The 17,722-nt window shown below is 46.4% G+C and overlaps 2 protein-coding genes across 6 annotated transcripts in view; one reads left to right on the top strand and one right to left on the bottom strand.

Annotated features, from left to right (window-relative positions):
• Positions 1–1,894: 1,894 nt before the first annotated feature.
• LOC121555965 (inactive serine protease 35) lies at positions 1,895–9,819 on the top strand. The gene is made up of 2 exons (XM_041869817.2): positions 1,895–2,190; positions 7,023–9,819. Exon 2 carries the CDS (start codon positions 7,042–7,044, stop codon positions 8,329–8,331), a length of 1,290 nt encoding a protein of 429 aa, XP_041725751.2. The 5' UTR covers positions 1,895–2,190; positions 7,023–7,041; the 3' UTR covers positions 8,332–9,819.
• The window catches only part of LOC121555963 (clathrin coat assembly protein AP180), a 76,132-nt gene continuing 68,225 nt past the window's right edge, over positions 9,816–17,722 (bottom strand). For 4 of the 5 annotated variants that reach the window (XM_041869812.2, XM_041869811.2, XM_041869815.2 and 1 more), the window contains 7 exons: positions 15,503–15,700; positions 15,377–15,395; positions 15,165–15,258; positions 14,488–14,565; positions 14,246–14,359; positions 11,746–11,839; positions 9,816–11,531 (listed from right to left, as the gene is read on the bottom strand). In XM_041869812.2, the coding sequence (XP_041725746.1) occupies positions 11,759–11,839; positions 14,246–14,359; positions 14,488–14,565; positions 15,165–15,258; positions 15,377–15,395; positions 15,503–15,700 (584 nt within the window). In that variant the 3' untranslated portion in view covers positions 9,816–11,531; positions 11,746–11,758. The remainder of the gene's footprint in view (positions 11,532–11,745; positions 11,840–14,245; positions 14,360–14,487; positions 14,566–15,164; positions 15,259–15,376; positions 15,396–15,502; positions 15,701–17,722) is intronic. The other variant, XM_041869813.2, reaches the window with a different exon arrangement.

The following is a 17,722-nucleotide window of genomic DNA, read 5'->3' as shown; positions in this document are numbered from 1 at the left end:
TTGATTCGTTCCGACATTTCTTGATGTCTTGTTGTAGTTTTCTTTATTGTTATTTGTCTATTGTTTGACATTATACTGCATTGTTAGGAGCTAGCATTTCGCTGCACCTGCTATAACATCTGCTAAACTGTGTACGCAATCAATAAACTATGATTTGACATTCAGATATAGATCTCTCTGTATCACTTACCCTTCCATTACTTGAGCAGTTGTCTGGGACAAAGATGTTGTTTGCATTTGAGGCTACTGAGCCCATGAAATTGATCCAAGAGTTTCTTGATATGTTTAGCAAGCTCAGACTCCAAGGCTACTCTATCATAGCCTCTTTCGCACAGGTACATGTTGGTTTCCTTTTTTGTCAATGCACCTCTTCAGTGTTATTCAGTGAATTGTGCTCTTGCTGCTGCTCGAATGGACTTCTTCCCTTCTCTCACTTCCTTGGCTGCTCTCTCAAGAACCTCAAGGGGGGCTAGACCCCTGCTTGTTTTACATTTGTATACAAGGGGCATGATGATGCCCGCTCTGTAACAATAAGAATGCACTATCTTGCGTTCATATGCATGACACATTGCATAAAACTGACAATATAATCATCATTTGTATGGGTATGGTAGCCATTGGCTCAACGTACACCATGGCCATTGGCTCAACTTACTCAAAGGCAAACATTTTGACTTTATTAGCCCACACAGCTACAAGGATGCACTTTCATGCTAGGTTTAAGACCTCATATTGTAGCTTATAGAGACCCCAATTGATGTATAAAACAATCTATCTTTGGTTTCGATACAAGCTCATGAAACCTATAACATACATTAATTTGAATTTGTGAAAATCAGTTTTTTGGAGCTAACTTGCTTGCCACTTTTTCCATGTGGTATCTTCCTTCACAGATTCCATTAAATGATGACCTCTTCCTAAATATTTGGTGATATGATTAATTTTGTGTATGGTTTCCTAGAAACAAGGGGAGGCTCAACTAACCCTTTGTCTCAGCTTACTCCACTCTCCACTACAGTGTTCTTTTCCAAACATTAATTTGTAATTCCACTCAAAAGTGTTTATACATTCAGCTCACTGTGAGCAAAGTTTTAGTGAAAACGTTCACACATTAGCTCAATTTCTTGTTCTTCTGAAGTCCACCCAACTCACCGAATAATGCTGATTAAGCAATTGGTTAAGTTTGCTTTTTTACAGTGCATGGATAGCCAAGTGTGGCAGAGGAGGCTGGTGGGAGGAGCTAGAGGAGGATGGGCTCATTGTAATGGCTGGAATGGAATTCAAGGAATGGAATCAAATGTGGTATCCATATGTTTGATACCTTTTCATTAATTCCATTCCAGTCTTTACAATGAGCCTATCCTCATAACTCCTCCAACCAGCCTCCTCTGATTAGTGTGGGTAGTTCACTTTATCTTTACACATGATGCATGTGTGGACAGATGCACATCCAAGTGAAGCACAACCTCCCTATAAAACTGAAAATGAGCATCCATTCAGTTGCTCTACACCCCGTTGGACAGTTAGCTTCACTATTCTAGGCATGTTTTCGTGAATTGTACTCTCTGTCACAGCATGGGTGCATACAGCGCAAAGACTCCCTGCCAGTGTGTTTACCACTTCATCGAGCACATAGACAAGTGCAGCAGATGTGGAAGTTCAGACGGGCCACAATGAAAACAGTCTGCGATGGCCATTGTGGGCTCCCTGGAACTAATTCCAGTCCCCGGTAAAATGGAAGCTCCATTGAATAGAGCGCACAAAATGACACTGCAATTGAATATTTATTTCATAGGGCGCAACAGCATCTCATGAGCGCACCATCCCATTGACGACCATATAGGACTATTGGGTTGCATAGACTGACAAACACTCATTCAATCCAGCCCTTTTAGCTGAACCGGCTGGTCACTCCCATGTAGGCCTATGTAAAGAGCTTTGTCGCAAGTGAAAACATATTTTTCAGACTTTTCTTCCCTCCTCCCTCTCTCAGCATCAAGTGCAGTCCGCACGGAGGGCTCTGGCTGCTGCGACTTTCTCTCAGCCTCTTTGGTGCAAATGCGATGAGGAGAAGGGAACTTTCGTCCACTGATAAGAAGACGTCTTAGATGCAATAGCAGTTTCTCTCTGGAAATAAAAAACAAACAATACATTGCGGATTTGTCATATCAATCAATCGAATGCAAGCAGGTATGGAGCTGCAGAGCCTTTTGTTTATTTTGTTGATGGAGACACTTAGACAATGAGACTCTCACTTCATTCTTTTCATAATACGGTTTTTGGTGGTCTGGGTTAGCACTGATGATATTGCTAAATTATATATTGATGGGAATTTTCATTCTATTATATTCATTACTTGGCTAATATTGTTTTGGATTATACTTTATATTTGTTTGCCATTCGTTAAAGTAAATGTTTTACTATCTAAGTAGTCATTGAGACAACAATATGGAATACGTGACAGTTAGCTTTTTACATGAAAATGTGGTAGGTTAATTAATTAACTTATTTTATTTTATTCTTGTCTCGTTGTTAGGCTACAGTCTTCTATATATTTTTTCCCATGGAGTTCTTAAAAATAAAATATTTTTGATATAGTAGCATAAAACAATTATTTATAATGCACATCATTTATTTAAACCTGAGATTTGAAACCTATTTTGCGAGGTTATTAAGAATTGTTATATTAATAGCCAACTCATGGCTTTATTGATAACCAATAGTTGATCTCATTTTCCATTTCCAAGATAGGTTGTGTGATAGTCTAAAGTTATTTGCAAAAACATATTTGCATCACATTTACTGAAGTTACTGGTACTTTAGGACCAAGAGGACACCCTTACTTGCAGTGATTTGTATTGTATCGACATTTTTCAACAAAGATTTTAGAGGATATTTTCCCATTTAAAAAATTCCGAATTATGAACAAAGAAATGAAGGATCGCGCGCGAGAGATTGCACTCTAGCACCATCTTTTGGTTGCCCTGCGCGGGATTCTTTTGACCATGTGATGGAGTGGAGGATGGCGTTTGAGAGATTATACTGTAATGGAAAACCGCTCAGTTAAATGCAGGCCTTTAACAGAAAATTATACTGGCAACATATCAGTTTCCACTCTATCCTCAATAATTTCACTTTTCTGTTGAGTTTGTGCTATTTCTTGGTCTGGGAAAATGTGTCTGGTTGGCCAGAAACCTGGGTCAAATTCCTGACATCACATTTCTAATGCATTGAGTCATTCTAATGTCATTTTTTATATTCTACCATGTTTCATTTAAGGTTAAGGTTGGTTTTAAGATGTATAGTGTTGTGTACATGGCTATCCCATCCACAGTTGAGTGATTTGATTTGTAGATGAAAACTGAGGCCAATGAGTCAGAATACTCATGTGTCATGACCTACCATTGACAGAACTGCATTAAGATGACATAACATGGCATAATACGTGCTATTCTGGGATAGGTCATGTGTGTCCTTTGCCCTTACAGTAGACATACCACTTGTCTGAAACAGGCAGGGCATATGGTTTGCTACATGAGGTGGAAGAAGGATAACTTCCCTGTGAGAGGTGTGGTTGGATAATGCCAAACTGGCCTGGACCCTGTAGCCTATGGTAGCTGATGCAACAGCATATCCTTTGATGGGATTATTTCCTACCATCCGTCTCCTTCATCCGTCCACCGTGCCTGGCGGCTTTTCACTTTCACACTGCCTAGCATCTAATTGAATGGGAATGCGAGGAAGACCCCTGGCCACCAATGCTCGCCCCTCCCTCACAGGCTCGGCCTCCAGCTGGAAGGCCAGATGTTAGCCAGCATGCCAAAGGCTATTTAAGCTCTTCAAACAGGCTGGATGAATGTACTGTAATCACTTAGTTTTTTTTTCTCACTTTACCTCCACCCCACCTCACCATTGTTTGAAAATGGTTGTTGAATTTGCACTACTGCACTACAGCACTACTGCTTAGGCCCCTTTATGAACTGCAATGTAGCTCAAATGACTTCCCCTGTTCTATTCTCTGTATAGAATTGCGGTTGAGCTGCATCTACGCAGCTGCTGACAAGGGGCTATTTCTCTGCTCAGTAGTGAAGTGATGGTCTGTTGAATAAATAAAATGCCCTGAATTTAAATATCCTCCACAGCTATCAACCCCATCACACTTAGCGAGTTGCTCCCTCAGTTTGGCCACAGTCTAACTCTCCTCTTGTGTGATGTCATGTCGGCCTACGTCTTCAAATTGTGGGCGGAATGAAGCAGAGAGCAGCATAGAGTCAGGGAGAAACCAGATATGGTCATTACTGACAGCTAAAGGCTAACCATGTGGCTAAGCTCCAAGCCACCATCTCAGTACAGTCAGAGCCCCGGGGATGGTCCTCTCCTCCTCCTCTCTTCCCCACTGGCCACAGCCGTCACTCAGCCTCAAGCTCCATAAATCTCCTCAACCACACAGCTCCTATGTCAACTCAATGAAATGCTATGATTTCTTGAGAGACTGTTGGTTATTCTATTGGTTATATTTAATCGTTTCCATATGAAGTTGCTGCTACCCCTTCTTTTTGTTGACATTTTGAAGATGTCCATGAAAAACAGAAATAAACAACTGTGCTAGTAAACAAGGAGTTTGATGCTGGTATCTTGTGTCTTTTGTTAGCCACAGACACAGCCCACTTTTTTGACAGCTTTGCTTCTTCTCAGTGCTCTGAATTTGGCAACTGTGAGACTTTCATTTTCTGGATTACATTGCCATCCTGTGGATGTGGCACGCTGGTGCTGTCACGTTCATTGTGTACAGGATTGGACCAAGGTGCAGCGTGGTATGCGTACATGGTCGTTTATTATATTAAACACCGACAAAATAACCAACCTGACTCATTAGGGGAGGGTCCGGGTGGGCATTTAGCCTCGGTGGCGGCTCCGGCTCCGGGCGCGACGTCAACCCTACTGTCCTCTCCTTTTCTGGCTCCCCGTTGCACACCTGGTCCGGTCTGGACCCCGGCGTGATGCTTCCCCTCTCAGCCCTGTCTGGACCCTGGTGTGGGAGGCCCCGATCCTGGAGAGGGGCTGACGTCTGGGCCTGGACCGGCAATCCTCCCGTGATGCACCAAGCCCTGTCTGGACCCTGGTGTGGGAGGCCCCGACCCTGGAGAGGGGTTGACGTCTGGTTCTGGCTCTGCAGTCCTCCCGCGATGCACCAAGTCCTGTCTGGACCCTGGTGTGGAGGAGTAGACAACCGGACCCGGACTGGGCACCGGTGGAGCGGACTGCTCTGGCACTGGAGTGGAGCCGCTGACCAGAGCTGAACTGGACCCAGGTGGAGCGGACTGCTCTGGCTCTGGACTGGAGCAGCTGACCGGGGCTGGACTGGGCACCGGTGGAGCGGACTACTCTGGCACTGGAACGGGCTGTACCGGGCTGGGGACACGCACCACTGGTTTGGTGCGAGTAGCAGGTACGGGGCGCACCGGGCTGGGGACACGCACCACTGGTTTGGTGCGAGTAGCAGGTACGGGGCGCACCGGGCTGGCGACACGCACCACTGGTTTGGTGCGAGGAGCAGGAACGGGCCGTACTGGACTGGAGACACGCACCACTGGTTTGGTGCGAGGAGCAGGCACAACCTGTCCTGGCTGAACACTCATTTTAGCCCAGCTCGAGCTGGGCGCGGGCACCAAGCGCACCGGGCTGTGAATGCGCACTGGAGATACAGTGCATATCACAGCATAACAAGGTCTCTGTATGGTCCCACGCTCCTTAACTCGAGTGTGGGGAGTTGGCTAAGGACTGCGTTCTCATTTTCTCTAGGGTTAACTCCTCTCTCAGCTCCTCCTGTTGTCTGGCCAGCTCCTCTCTCCGTGCATCCACCTTCTCCCTGTGGGCCTCCTGCAGCGCCTCCTTCTGAAGGGAGAGCTCCTGCTCCCTCTTCTCTATCAGCCCCCGTAAGGTGGTGGTCTCCTCTCTCAGAGTGCTGATCTGCAGGTCTTTCAGGGCCTCCTGTTGCTTCGCCCACCACCCCATGTGCCACCCCCCAAAAAAAATTATTGGGGCTGCCTCTCGGGCTTCCTTAGTGATCGGGACTCTTTGAGTCGCCATTTTTTCTCCCTCACTGTCTCCGTCTGCTCCCAAGGAAGGCGATCCATACCTGCCTGGATCTCTTCCCAAGTCCAGGTTCCCTTACCGTCCAAAATATCCTCCCATGTCCATGTTGTCTACTCTTCCTGTTCATGCTGCTTGGTCCGTTGGTGGTGGGATCTTCTGTCACGTTCGTTGTGTACAGGATTGGACCAAGGTGCAGTGTGGTATGCGTACATGGTCGTTTATTATATTAAATACCGACAAAATAACAAAATCCATAAGAACGTGAAGTTCAAAAGGCTAAACATCAAACAAGCCAAACAAAACAGAAACAAGATCCCACAACATAGGTAGGCAAAATGGCTGCCTAAGTATTATCCCCAATCAGAGACAACGATCGACAGCTGCCTCGGATTGGGAACCACACCCGGCCAACATAGATATACATCTAGAATTCACACCCTGACCAAACCAACTAGAGAAAACAGGGCTCTCAAGGTCGTGCTGGATGTAATTTGGGGAAGGGGGGGATTTGACCTCATTTATCTTTGTCTGAGTCTGTTTCTATTCAGAGTCAGACCTATAAAAATACCCTCCAAATGAAATGCCATCCCATCCAAGATGAGAAGTTTGACCAACAAGAGATGGATGCCTCAAACTGTAAATTGCCAACAGTGGTTTCTGTAATAACCAAATGACAATGTGTTTCAGTAGAAAGTTTTTACTAACCCATCTCAGATTTGGTTGCCTATACTGCTTGTGTGTGTGTGTGTTGTGGGAGTAGAGCAACAAGCACATTTCTGTCTCTTTCCGTCTATTCTATTCAATAGAATGTGAAGCCATTTGAAAAGCCCTTCATGCATTTTGACAACGCATTGACAGCACACTGTATTTGCACCTCAGCGTTCTCCACCATCCCTTATAGTGTCTTTCTCTCCTCTCCCCTCCAGAGCCAGGCCCTTCTGTGCAATGGGCCCCGTACCCCTGTGTCTTCTGCTCTCAGTGACGTCGCTGGTCGTGGTGGTGGCTGTGGAAGCCCAGGAGGCCACAGGAGGAAATGATGAGTATACCTGGCCGCAGTGGAAGGTGCCGCTGGTGAGGAACAGGAGGACGGTGGCCCTTAGCAGCCCCGGCTTCACGGCCAAACCTCAGGGAGAGCTGAACGGGACCTGTGGAATTGAGTGCCAGCGTTGCCTCCCCGACCCCTCTCTGGCTGACTTGGAGAAGTTCCTGTCCTATGAGACGGTGTACGAGAACGGAACACGCACGCTGACCTCCGTGTCTGTGCAGGGCCTCAACGAGGTCAACGCTTGGCCTGCTGGGAACTCCTCCTCTTCCTCCAAGTCACGCCGCAAACGGGAGGTCTACGGCACCGACACCCGCTTCAGCATCACCGACAAGCAGTTCTCCACTAAGTACCCCTTCTCCACCTCCGTCAAGATCTCCACGGGCTGCTCTGGTGTCCTGTTATCCCCCAAACACGTCCTGACGGCCGCCCACTGCATCCACGACGGACAGGACTACGTGAGTGGAGCAAAAAAGCTACGCGTGGGCGTCCTCAAGGAGAAATCCCGGCGTGGGAAAGGAGGGAAGGGGAAGAGAAGACGGGGGAAAGGCAAGCGGAGGATAGGAGGAGAAGACAAGGAAGAGGAAGAGAAAGAAGAGAAAGATGGAGGGAAAGAGAGGAAAGGAGGGGAAGGGAAAGACAGAAAGAGCCGCAGTCGTCGCAGCGCAGAGGGTGAGAAGCCATCCTTCCGGTGGACCAGAGTGAAGCAGACCCAGGTCCCTAAAGGCTGGTTCAAAGGCGGGGCGTCGGACGGTATGGTGGCTGACTACGACTATGCCGTACTGGAGCTGAAGAAGGCCCAGAAGGTCAAGCACATGGACCTAGGCATCATCCCCTCGGTCAAGAAGCTGCCCGCCGGCAGGATCCACTTCTCAGGCTTCGACGACGACCGGCCCGGCAACTTGGTGTACCGCTTCTGTTCGGTGTCGGAGGAGTCCAAAGACCTGCTGTATCAGTACTGCGACGCCAAGCCCGGCTCCAGCGGCTCCGGGGTCTACATCCGCCTAAAAGAGCCCGGCAAGAAGAAGTGGAAGAGGAAGATCATCGGTGTGTTCTCGGGCCACCAGTGGGTGGACGTCAACGGCAATGGGGCGCAGCAGGATTACAACGTGGCGGTGAGGATAACGCCCCTCAAGTATGCCCAGATCTGTTACTGGGTCCATGGGGACTCCAGCAAGTGCCGGGACGCCTGAGGGACACACAACATGCCACAACACTCCTCCACCCTTCATCACCAACGAACCAGGGGCCCGCCCGACTGAATCTCCTCTGTCTTCTTCTCTATTACCTCCTGTGCTTCCCACTGGCAACTGGCACAGATTGCCTCATCACAGCATTCATCGCACACAAGCGGCCATACAGACTCACTGTTGTTGATTACAGGAACTCCTCAACAGATCAAAGAGAACTATGGCTGTTCTGCCTCGTCTAATTTATTTAATTATTAAAAAGCAAACATTCTAGAAATTTATGAATATCATGATTATATATTTCCAGATCCTACTAGGTCTGTGTTTATGCTAACGGGAATATTTTGACAGATTTTTAGGTTTGACCAATTTTGATAACATTTTGTATAATCAGCTGTTTCAGGGGAGCGATGCTTGTTATTTCATATATTCCAGGCAGGCTTAATTAATGCAGAGACGTTAACATTTTCAAATGTGTTCCGTTTTCTAGCCAAAGGAGCAAGAAAGTTTGCATTGGCATTGGTGAACGACCCAGAAAAAAGCTACATTTTTTCGGAGAAATTAACATTCAAGTATATTAAGAGGTTATAACTGTCTTTTTTCTAAATATTTTCTAAATCAACGTGCTGGTGTTTGAAATAATGTATATCTAGCTCTCTGAGTTTCCTGTAATGTCCCTTTTTGTAAAACTACCTTTTCTTATAAGATTATGTTTCTATGACTAAATAGTGAAATGTTCCAGAGGGATCCTGAATAAAACAAGATTGTTTTCAGTCCTACCGTACATTCTTTTTTTACTCTAGCAGTGCCATGCACATAAATAGAGACTTGGTGCTAATTTAATTCATATGAAATTGTACACTTTGGGGACACCTATCGGAATATATTTTTGATAGCCTAGTACTGTAACTATGTATTTAATGTGAGGCTACACAGTGGATTTGATGTAACAGAGCTTGCAGATTAATAACGTTATTTCGATATTCAGTTTACCATTAGATTCATATAATTTGAAGGGTAGTGGTGACAACAAATGGCATAGTGTTATGTGATAACAATCATCATTCTAAAGTGTTCATGTTGATGAATCTTGTTTATCATGTGCCACAATTTATACGAGTTTGCCATTGATGACCAAATACATTAAATTAATAACATTTCACCATGATTGAAAAAACAACAATTAAACCAAGATTACAATTTGTATGTGTATGTGTGTTTACCATGAGGAGAAGTGGTGTACTGTATGTATCTATACCTGTAGCCAGAGTCATGTTCATTAGGCACCAAATGGAAGAAAACAAACTGAAACATGGAGGGACCACTTGGACTTGTCCAATAAGAAACAGTCATTTACATTTTTTAATGTTTTCAGTTGTGTGCCCTAATGAACACAACCCAGCTTACACCTATTGATGTCATTACTATAAAAATACAATGCGCCCATGATCTGATCTATCAATATGAGAAAAATAAACAGTACATCATTAATGGGCAATTCTTTCCATCATTGAGTTTATTGCATCTCAAAGGGCTTACATGCACTGGGGAGGGGCATTGTAAATAATAATAATAATAATAATAATAATAATAAAATATTGAAAAAATTGAACTCAATAATGAAAAACAGTATGTTTTCCCATTTTTGTAATCCATATTTTTCCCCACAACAATTGTCAAAACAGTCTTGCAATGACACAACACAGTATCCGTTATATCTGGGGGATGTACAGCACAGGACTGGTTTCACTGGTTCTAAACAGCTGCTCAACAGTGTCCTCTTCTGACTGGGTATATACAGGCTCTCCTCTCCGCCCATGTTACCATGTACAATATTACTGATTCACTAACAAGGGGGGAGGAAACGGAACAGAAACATGTAACAACATCTGGGGTGGGGGAATAGGGAGATAAGGATGTTTATGTTTCTTCTCAAATACAAAAATAACACTACATATACAGTACCAACCGTGGTCTAGTCATATTAATAAATATAATAAAGTACGAGCAATTATGAAAATCAAACAACAGACCACTGATGAGGACAGTGATAGGTCCATAGGGAGTGTGCAAGTGATACCAGGAAGTAGACTAACTGTACACAACTTGTTTTAGTGGTTTAACAAAAGACTGTTCTCCTCTGTATTGAGATATGAGATACTGGCAAGATTTGGCTCCTGATATGCGCTGTTTGACCTTCATCTTGAATAGGAATAACTAAAATATAAACACATTTTCTCTGAAAATAAGCGGTAAGATATGATCTGTTGATAAAAATATCTGACAGTGTTTTACAGCAGATTCACAAACAATGTCAACAGAGAGAGAAAGTACAAATAAAGCTGGACATGACATGCAAAATCTAAAAAAATAAATAGAAAAATAAGCGATGACTAAAAAAAATGAATAAATATACTGAACATCATAAAAAAATCATTGGATGGTCATTTAGGATTCAGGAGCCCGTACATATTTCTTATTCATATTAATCATATGTTCATATCATACTTGTTTCTAAATACGTTCAAAAGATGACGGGAAATAAGATAATGGTCACATGACTTCTTACAATTTGATATCAGATTCACATCAATATGCTCTTCCACAGACATATAGAGTAGTGACAAAATCCTTAGAGATTTGCCAGTGAAATTAATATACACCAACGAAGAAGAACTTCTGCGAACGACACATTGCACGTTTCATCCAAAACTTACGGGGCTGCTTTGCTTACCCCTCTTATCCAATCAGGGTGAGGCAGGGTGGAAGCCCCTCCCCCTCTACAGTGATCAGAAGGCTAGTGCAGGGCCGAAGGTGGAGCTGAGGGCATCAAACAAACACGCATCCATCATTCAACTCAACACGCCAACACTACTGGAAAAAATTATCTAAATACATAAGCACATACGCCTTCAGCTTCTGCTCAGTTTTCTGGCTTGCTTTTATAGACCTTTTTTTTTGTTGGTTTTGTGTGGTTTTGTTTAGACAAAGGGTTACATCTAGTTAAGCACACACTTGTTTTTTTTCTCACTAAGGTTTCACTTTCACAGTTTGTGCTACAACATTACACAGGGGGTGGGGTGGGGTGGAGGAAGGGGGTCTCCTATGGGTGAGTAGCTGAGGAGGGTCTCTGGTGTCCCGGGATGTACAGAACGCCAAAATAGGACAGGCGGCCAGAGGGCCCAGCTCCAGAAAAACAAGAGCTGGAAGACAATAAGGAGAAGAACATACCCTAAAGTTTGACCACTGACACAAGACTAGCATTAGCCTGGTCCCAGATCTCTTTGTGCTGTATAACCAACCTTAAAGTCATTGGCATGACAATGATCATAAGTTGTCAAAACTGCACAAACAGATCTGAGACCAGGCAAGACCAGCATCACACCAAGATGATAGCTGAATGTCCTGAACACACACCTGGGCTGGGGGATTACATTAAATCCTTGAGGTTGAGGTCTGCCAGTGGGTCCTTGGGCTTTTTGCTCTGGGTGGCAGCAGGTCCTGGAGACAGCTGGAAAACAGAAAAACTAATTGAGTACCACTTCAAAAACATTGCCTTTAAAATATATGTATTTTTCACATACAAGCCTCATAGCTTTCCTAATAGCAAGCCTGTGTTTACTTTGTAGAAAAGTGTTATGATGATGTTTTGCACTTTGATTTTGGTCATCAGGAGACTAAAAGCAATATATCTTAAAAACATGAATGTTGACATGCATACTTTTATGGGACTGTATCAAAAGTGGACTAATGAAGAATATATTAGTACATTTCCCCCTTGTCACGCCCTGGCTCTGGGGACTCTTAAAAGTTGAGCCAGGGTGTGTAGTGTCTATGTTGTATGTTCTATGTTCATGTTCTAGTTCATGTGTTTCTATGTTGGCCGGGGTGGTTCCCAATCAGAGGCAGCTGTTGCTTGTTGTCTCTGATTGGGACCATACTTAGGCAGCCTGTTTTGCACTTGTCATTTGTGGGATCTTGTTCCGGAGAGGTTTGTGTTTGTTAACCTTAGGACTTCACGTATCGTTTTGTTGTTTTGTTGTTTGTGTTTAAAGTACTCATTAAAAGATGTACGCATATCACGCTGCGCCTTGGTCCACTTCTTACGACGATCGTGACAGAAGATCCCACCAATTAAGGACCAAGCAGCGTGTCCAGGAGCAAACGCCGGAGGTAACGCTAGTGGATGTCCTCCTCGGTTGGGGGAAGATCACCGAGGAGGAGGCCATCCGCTACCGGAGGGCGATGAGGGAGGATGTCCAGGCAGGAGAGGAGAAGCGGCGCCAACCGGGCCGTCGTCGGACAGGCGAGAGGCAACCCCAATACATTTTTTGGGGGGGGCACACGGCATGGACGACGGGGCTGCTGGAGGCAGCTACAGGGCGAGTTTGTGGACTAGGAGAGGAGGCCACCAGGTTACGGGGGCCATTGGTCAGGAGGGAGAAGGAGAGTGTGGAGGCACGGCGAGAGGAACTGAGTAGGCAGCAGAGGGAGCGGAGGTTTATGAGGAAACCCAGTCCCGCTCCTCGCACCAAGCAAGTGGTGTGTGTCACCAGTCCGGTCCGGCCCGTTCCTGATTCCCGCTCAAGGCCAGTAGTGCGTGTTCCCAGTACGGCCCAACCCGTTCCTGCTCCCCGCACTAAGTTAGTGGTGCGCATCGCCAGCCCGGCCCGGCCTGTTCCTGCCCCTCGCACCAAGCCTGTGGTGCGCATCGCCAGCCCGGCCCGGCCTGTTCCTGTCCCTCGCACCAAGCCGTTGATGCGCGTCGCCAGCCCGGCCCGGCCTGTTCCTGCCCCTCGCACCAAGCCTGTGGTGCGCGTCGCCAGCCCGGCCCGGCCTGTTCCTGCTCCCCGCACCAAGCCAGTGGTGCGCGTCGCCAGCCCGGCCCGGCCTGTTCCTGCCCCTCGCACCAAGCCTGTGGTGCGCGTCGCCAGCCCGGCCCGGCCTGTTCCTGCCCCTCGCACCAAGCCAGTGGTGCGCGTCGCCGGCCCGGCCTGTTCCTGCCCCTCGCACCAAGACTGTGGTGCGCGTCGCCAGCCCGGCCCGGCCTGTTCCTGCTCCCCGCACCAAGCCAGTGGTGCGCGTCGTCAGCCCGGTCCGGCCTGTTCCTGCTCCCCGCACCAAGCCAGGGGTGCGCGTCGTCAGCCCGGTCCGGCCCGTTCCTGCTCCCCGCACCAAGCCAGTGGTGCGCGTCGTCAGTCCGGCACAGCCCGCGCCTGTTCCAGGCACCGGTCAGCTACTCCACACCGGAGCCTGAGCAATCCGCTCCACCGGTGTCCAGTCCAGCTCCGGCCAGCGGGGCCAGACCAGACCAGGGGCGCTACGGGGGGGTAGCGAGAGAGTGGTGGTCACGCCCGGAGCCGGATCCGCCTCCGAGGCGGAATGCCCACCCAGTCCCTACCCTCTTGAGTTTGTGTGGCGCGGTCGCAGTTTTTTGCCTTTGGGGGGTACTGTCACGCCCTGGCTCTGGGGACTCTTAAAAGTTGAGCCAGGGTGTGTAGTGTCTATGTTGTATGTTCTATGTTCATGTTCTAGTTCATGTGTTTCTATGTTGGCCGGGGTGGTTCCCAATCAGAGGCAGCTGTTGCTTGTTGTCTCTGATTGGGAACCATACTTAGGCAGCCTGTTTTGGATCTTGTTCTGGAGAGGTTTGTGTTTGTTAACCTTAGGACTTCACGTATCGTTTTGTTGTTTGTGTTTAAAGTACTCATTAAAAGATGTACGCATATCACGCTGCGCCTTGGTCCACTTCTTACGACGATCGTGACACCCCTTTAAATAAGTGTATAACTGAAGGAGTAACAGGTGATTCTGTATACTTGTGTGCTCTCCTGTGTATGTGTTTGAGGGTGTGGGAAAAATGTATCTGAGAATGAATGTGAGTGTGTATCTGTGTGCGTGCGTGTGTGTGTGTTACCGGTGCCCCTGGTGCTGCGGCTCCTGGCAGGGGTGGTCTCATGGGTTGACCCATCATTGGCTGGCCCATCATCATGGGAGCCATCATGGGAGCTCCAGATCCAGCTGCTGGGGCCTGGACAGAGATGGAAGGGGTTAATGGAATTGACCAATAACTACTTCCTGACTTGAATAAGAGCACTGAGCTCATTTATAAGTATAGCTGTCCATGTTGGTTTCTGGGCATCCAGTCCAGTATCTCACCATGCCAAAGCCAGGCTGTGCTCCCATGGGTGGAGGCATGGCTCCAGGGGCACCGGGGGCTCCAGGGGCTGGGCCACCCTAGAAACAGGAAGCCAAGACAAAAACAGTTCTATGACATAGAACATAATTTACATTCCTGAACAATCCTTTCCCATTCAGGTCCACAGCTTATTTCCCATATTCTCTCCAGGCTCTACAGAGGGTGGTGAAGACTGCCCAGTCCATCACTGGGGACTGACTCTCTTCACAGCTGCACCTAAGAGACTTTCACTCACCCACCCTTACACACACACCTCACACCTCACACTCACCCACACACGCACAAACCCGGGCACCATTGCTGCTACTATTTATTTGGATTCATCTAAGCTGCTCAACCATATCACTACTCACTCTAGCACATGTCATACTCCACACTGTATATTCTTATTGTGTATATATTTCTAAACATTACAATATTTCTTATTTTTTGTACAACTTTTTATTACTTATTGTGTATTTTGTTTTTGTATAAATGTGTATTGTACTGTTGAGGGGAGCTTACAAGTAAGCATGTCACTGTACCATTTACAACCCGTATCCTGTGCACATGACCAATAAACGTTGATATTATTTAAATTTTAAATGTCCCAATAATGGTCCTTTGCTAATATTGGGAGGCTTGTGGAGGCTTTTACCATCATAGGTCCAGGGGCTCCCCAGCTGGGAGGGGCTACCTGGGGGGTCCAGTTAGATCCTCCTGTCAGCTTCTTCTCATTCCACTGATGGTCCCTATAGGAGACACACAGGACACCAAAGTTGTCATCAGCTAGCTGGAACACACAAAGAAAAGGAGAACACACACACGCACACACACGCAAGCACGCACACAGAGAAATTCCGTACGTACTTTTTCTGAATCCCCAGATCTGCAAGTGAAGAAAACGTATTTCAGAACTCATTCTTAAACTGAAAAAAAAAAAACTGATAAAGTAATCAGAACCATCAAGACTGTCCAGGTGTGATCAATACATGCCTCCAATCAGGTTTGCGAGTGAGGAGTCCAAGTCGCCCCCGATGGATGGCCGTTTAATAGCTGGGGCGCCTGCCATGACACCCCCGACCGCGGGCTTCACCTTGGTACTCCCCCCACCACTGCCAGTGCTGCCCACACTGCCCCCAGTGGACTGGGGTGTTATGGCTGGCATCAGTAGGTCCCCTAATCCACCAAACACTTAGAGTGAAACGGTAGAAATAAGGGGAGTAAGATGTTAGAGACATACAGCATGGATTAAAACCTTTATAATCCCTAATCTTCACAAAGAGGGGGCAGATGTGACATCATCACCATACAATTCATCCCCACAACAATAGCATTCAGTACAGTACTCTGGTGTGCACTGCATGCACCGATCAGGGCAGGAACAATATACACCTAATCTCTGTTAACCCAGAACAACAATCTTGCGTAATTTGGTACCTTTTATGTTTACGTAGTCTGCCCACGAGAGATTAATATATACCCACTGTAAGGCCATCACTACCACAGTATCTGAAACGTTCAAGTCTATAAATGTGTTTAAATGTGGTTTTAGACCACCACAGTGCCAGCACTGTAGCTTCAAAGGGCACTATGTTGAATTGAGGGTAGAATCTGGCAAATGTTACACATGGGAGTAATACATACAGTGGGGAGAACAAGTATTTGATACACTGCCGATTTTGCTGGTTTTCCTACTTACAAAGCATGTAGAGGTCTGTCATTTTTATCATATGTACACTTCAACTGTGAGAGACAGAATCTAAAACAAAAATCCAGAAAATCACATTGTATGATTTTTAAGTAATTAATTTGCATTTTATTGCATGACATAAGTATTTGATACATCAGAAAAGCAGAATTTAATATTTCGTACAGAAACCTTTGTTTGCAGTTACAGAGATCATACGTTTCCTGTAGGTCTTGACCAGGTTTGCACACACTGCAGCAGGGATTTTGGCCCACTCCTCCATACAGACCTTCTCCAGATCCGTCAGGTTTCGGGGCTGTCGCTGGGCAATACGGACTTTCAGCTCCCTCCAAAGATGTTCTATTGGGTTCAGGTCTGGAGACTGGCTAGGCCACTCCAGGACCTTGAGATGCTTCTTACGGAGCCACTCCTTAGTTGCCCTGGCTGTGTGTTTCGGGTCGTTGTCATGCTGGAAGACCCAGCCACGACCCATCTTCAATGCTCTTACTGAGGGAAGGAGGTTGTTGGCCAAGATCTCGCGATACATGGCCCCATCCATCCTCCCCTCAATACGGTGCAGTCGTCCTGTCCCCTTTGCAGAAAAGCATCCCCAAAGACTGATGTTTCCACCTCCATGCTTCACGGTTGGGATGGTGTTCTTGGGGTTGTACTCATCCTTCTTCTTCCTCCAAACACGACGAATGGAGTTTAGACCAAAAAGCTCTATTTTTGTCTCATCAGACCACATGACCTTCTCCCATTCCTCCTCTGGATCATCCAGATGGTCATTGGCAAACTTCAGACGGGCCTGGACATGCGCTGGCTTGAGCAGGGGGACCTTGCGTGCGCTGCAGGATTTTAATCCATGATGGCGTAGTGTGTTTCTAATGGTTTTCTTTGAGACTGTGGTCCCAGCTCTCTTCAGGTCATTGACTAGGTCCTGCCGTGTAGTTCTGGGCTGATCCCTCACCTTCCTCATGATCATTGAAGCCCCACAAGCCCCAGACCGAGGGTGATTGACCGTCATCTTGAACTTCTTCCATTTTCTAATAATTGAGCCAACAGTTGTTGCCTTCTCACCAAGCTGCTTGCCTATTGTCCTGTAGCCCATCCCAGCCTTGTGCAGGTCTACAATTTTATCCCTGATGTCCTTACACAGCTCTCTGGTCTTGGCCATTGTGGAGAGGTTGGAGTCTGTTTGATTGAGTGTGTGGACAGGTGTCTTTTATACAGGTAACGAGTTCAAACAGGTGCAGTAAATACAGGTAATGAGTGGAGAACAGGAGGGCTTCTTAAAGAAAAACTAACAGGTCTGTGAGAGCCGGAATTCTTACTGGTTGGTAGGTGATCAAATACTTATGTCATGCAATCAAATGCAAATTAATTACTTAAAAATCATACAATGTGATTTTCTGGATTTTTTTAGATTCTGTCTCTCACAGTTGAAGTGTACCTATGATAAAAATTACAGACCTCTACATGCTTTGTAAGTAGGAAAACCTGCAAAATCGGCAGTGTATCAAATA

The sequence above is a fragment of the Coregonus clupeaformis genome, unplaced genomic scaffold, assembly GCF_020615455.1.
Source record: "Coregonus clupeaformis isolate EN_2021a unplaced genomic scaffold, ASM2061545v1 scaf0109, whole genome shotgun sequence".
In the NCBI taxonomy this organism is placed as follows: Eukaryota; Metazoa; Chordata; class Actinopteri; order Salmoniformes; family Salmonidae; genus Coregonus; species Coregonus clupeaformis.
The sequence above is the reverse complement of the archived record's forward strand: the minus strand, read 5'-3'. Positions and strand labels throughout refer to the sequence as shown.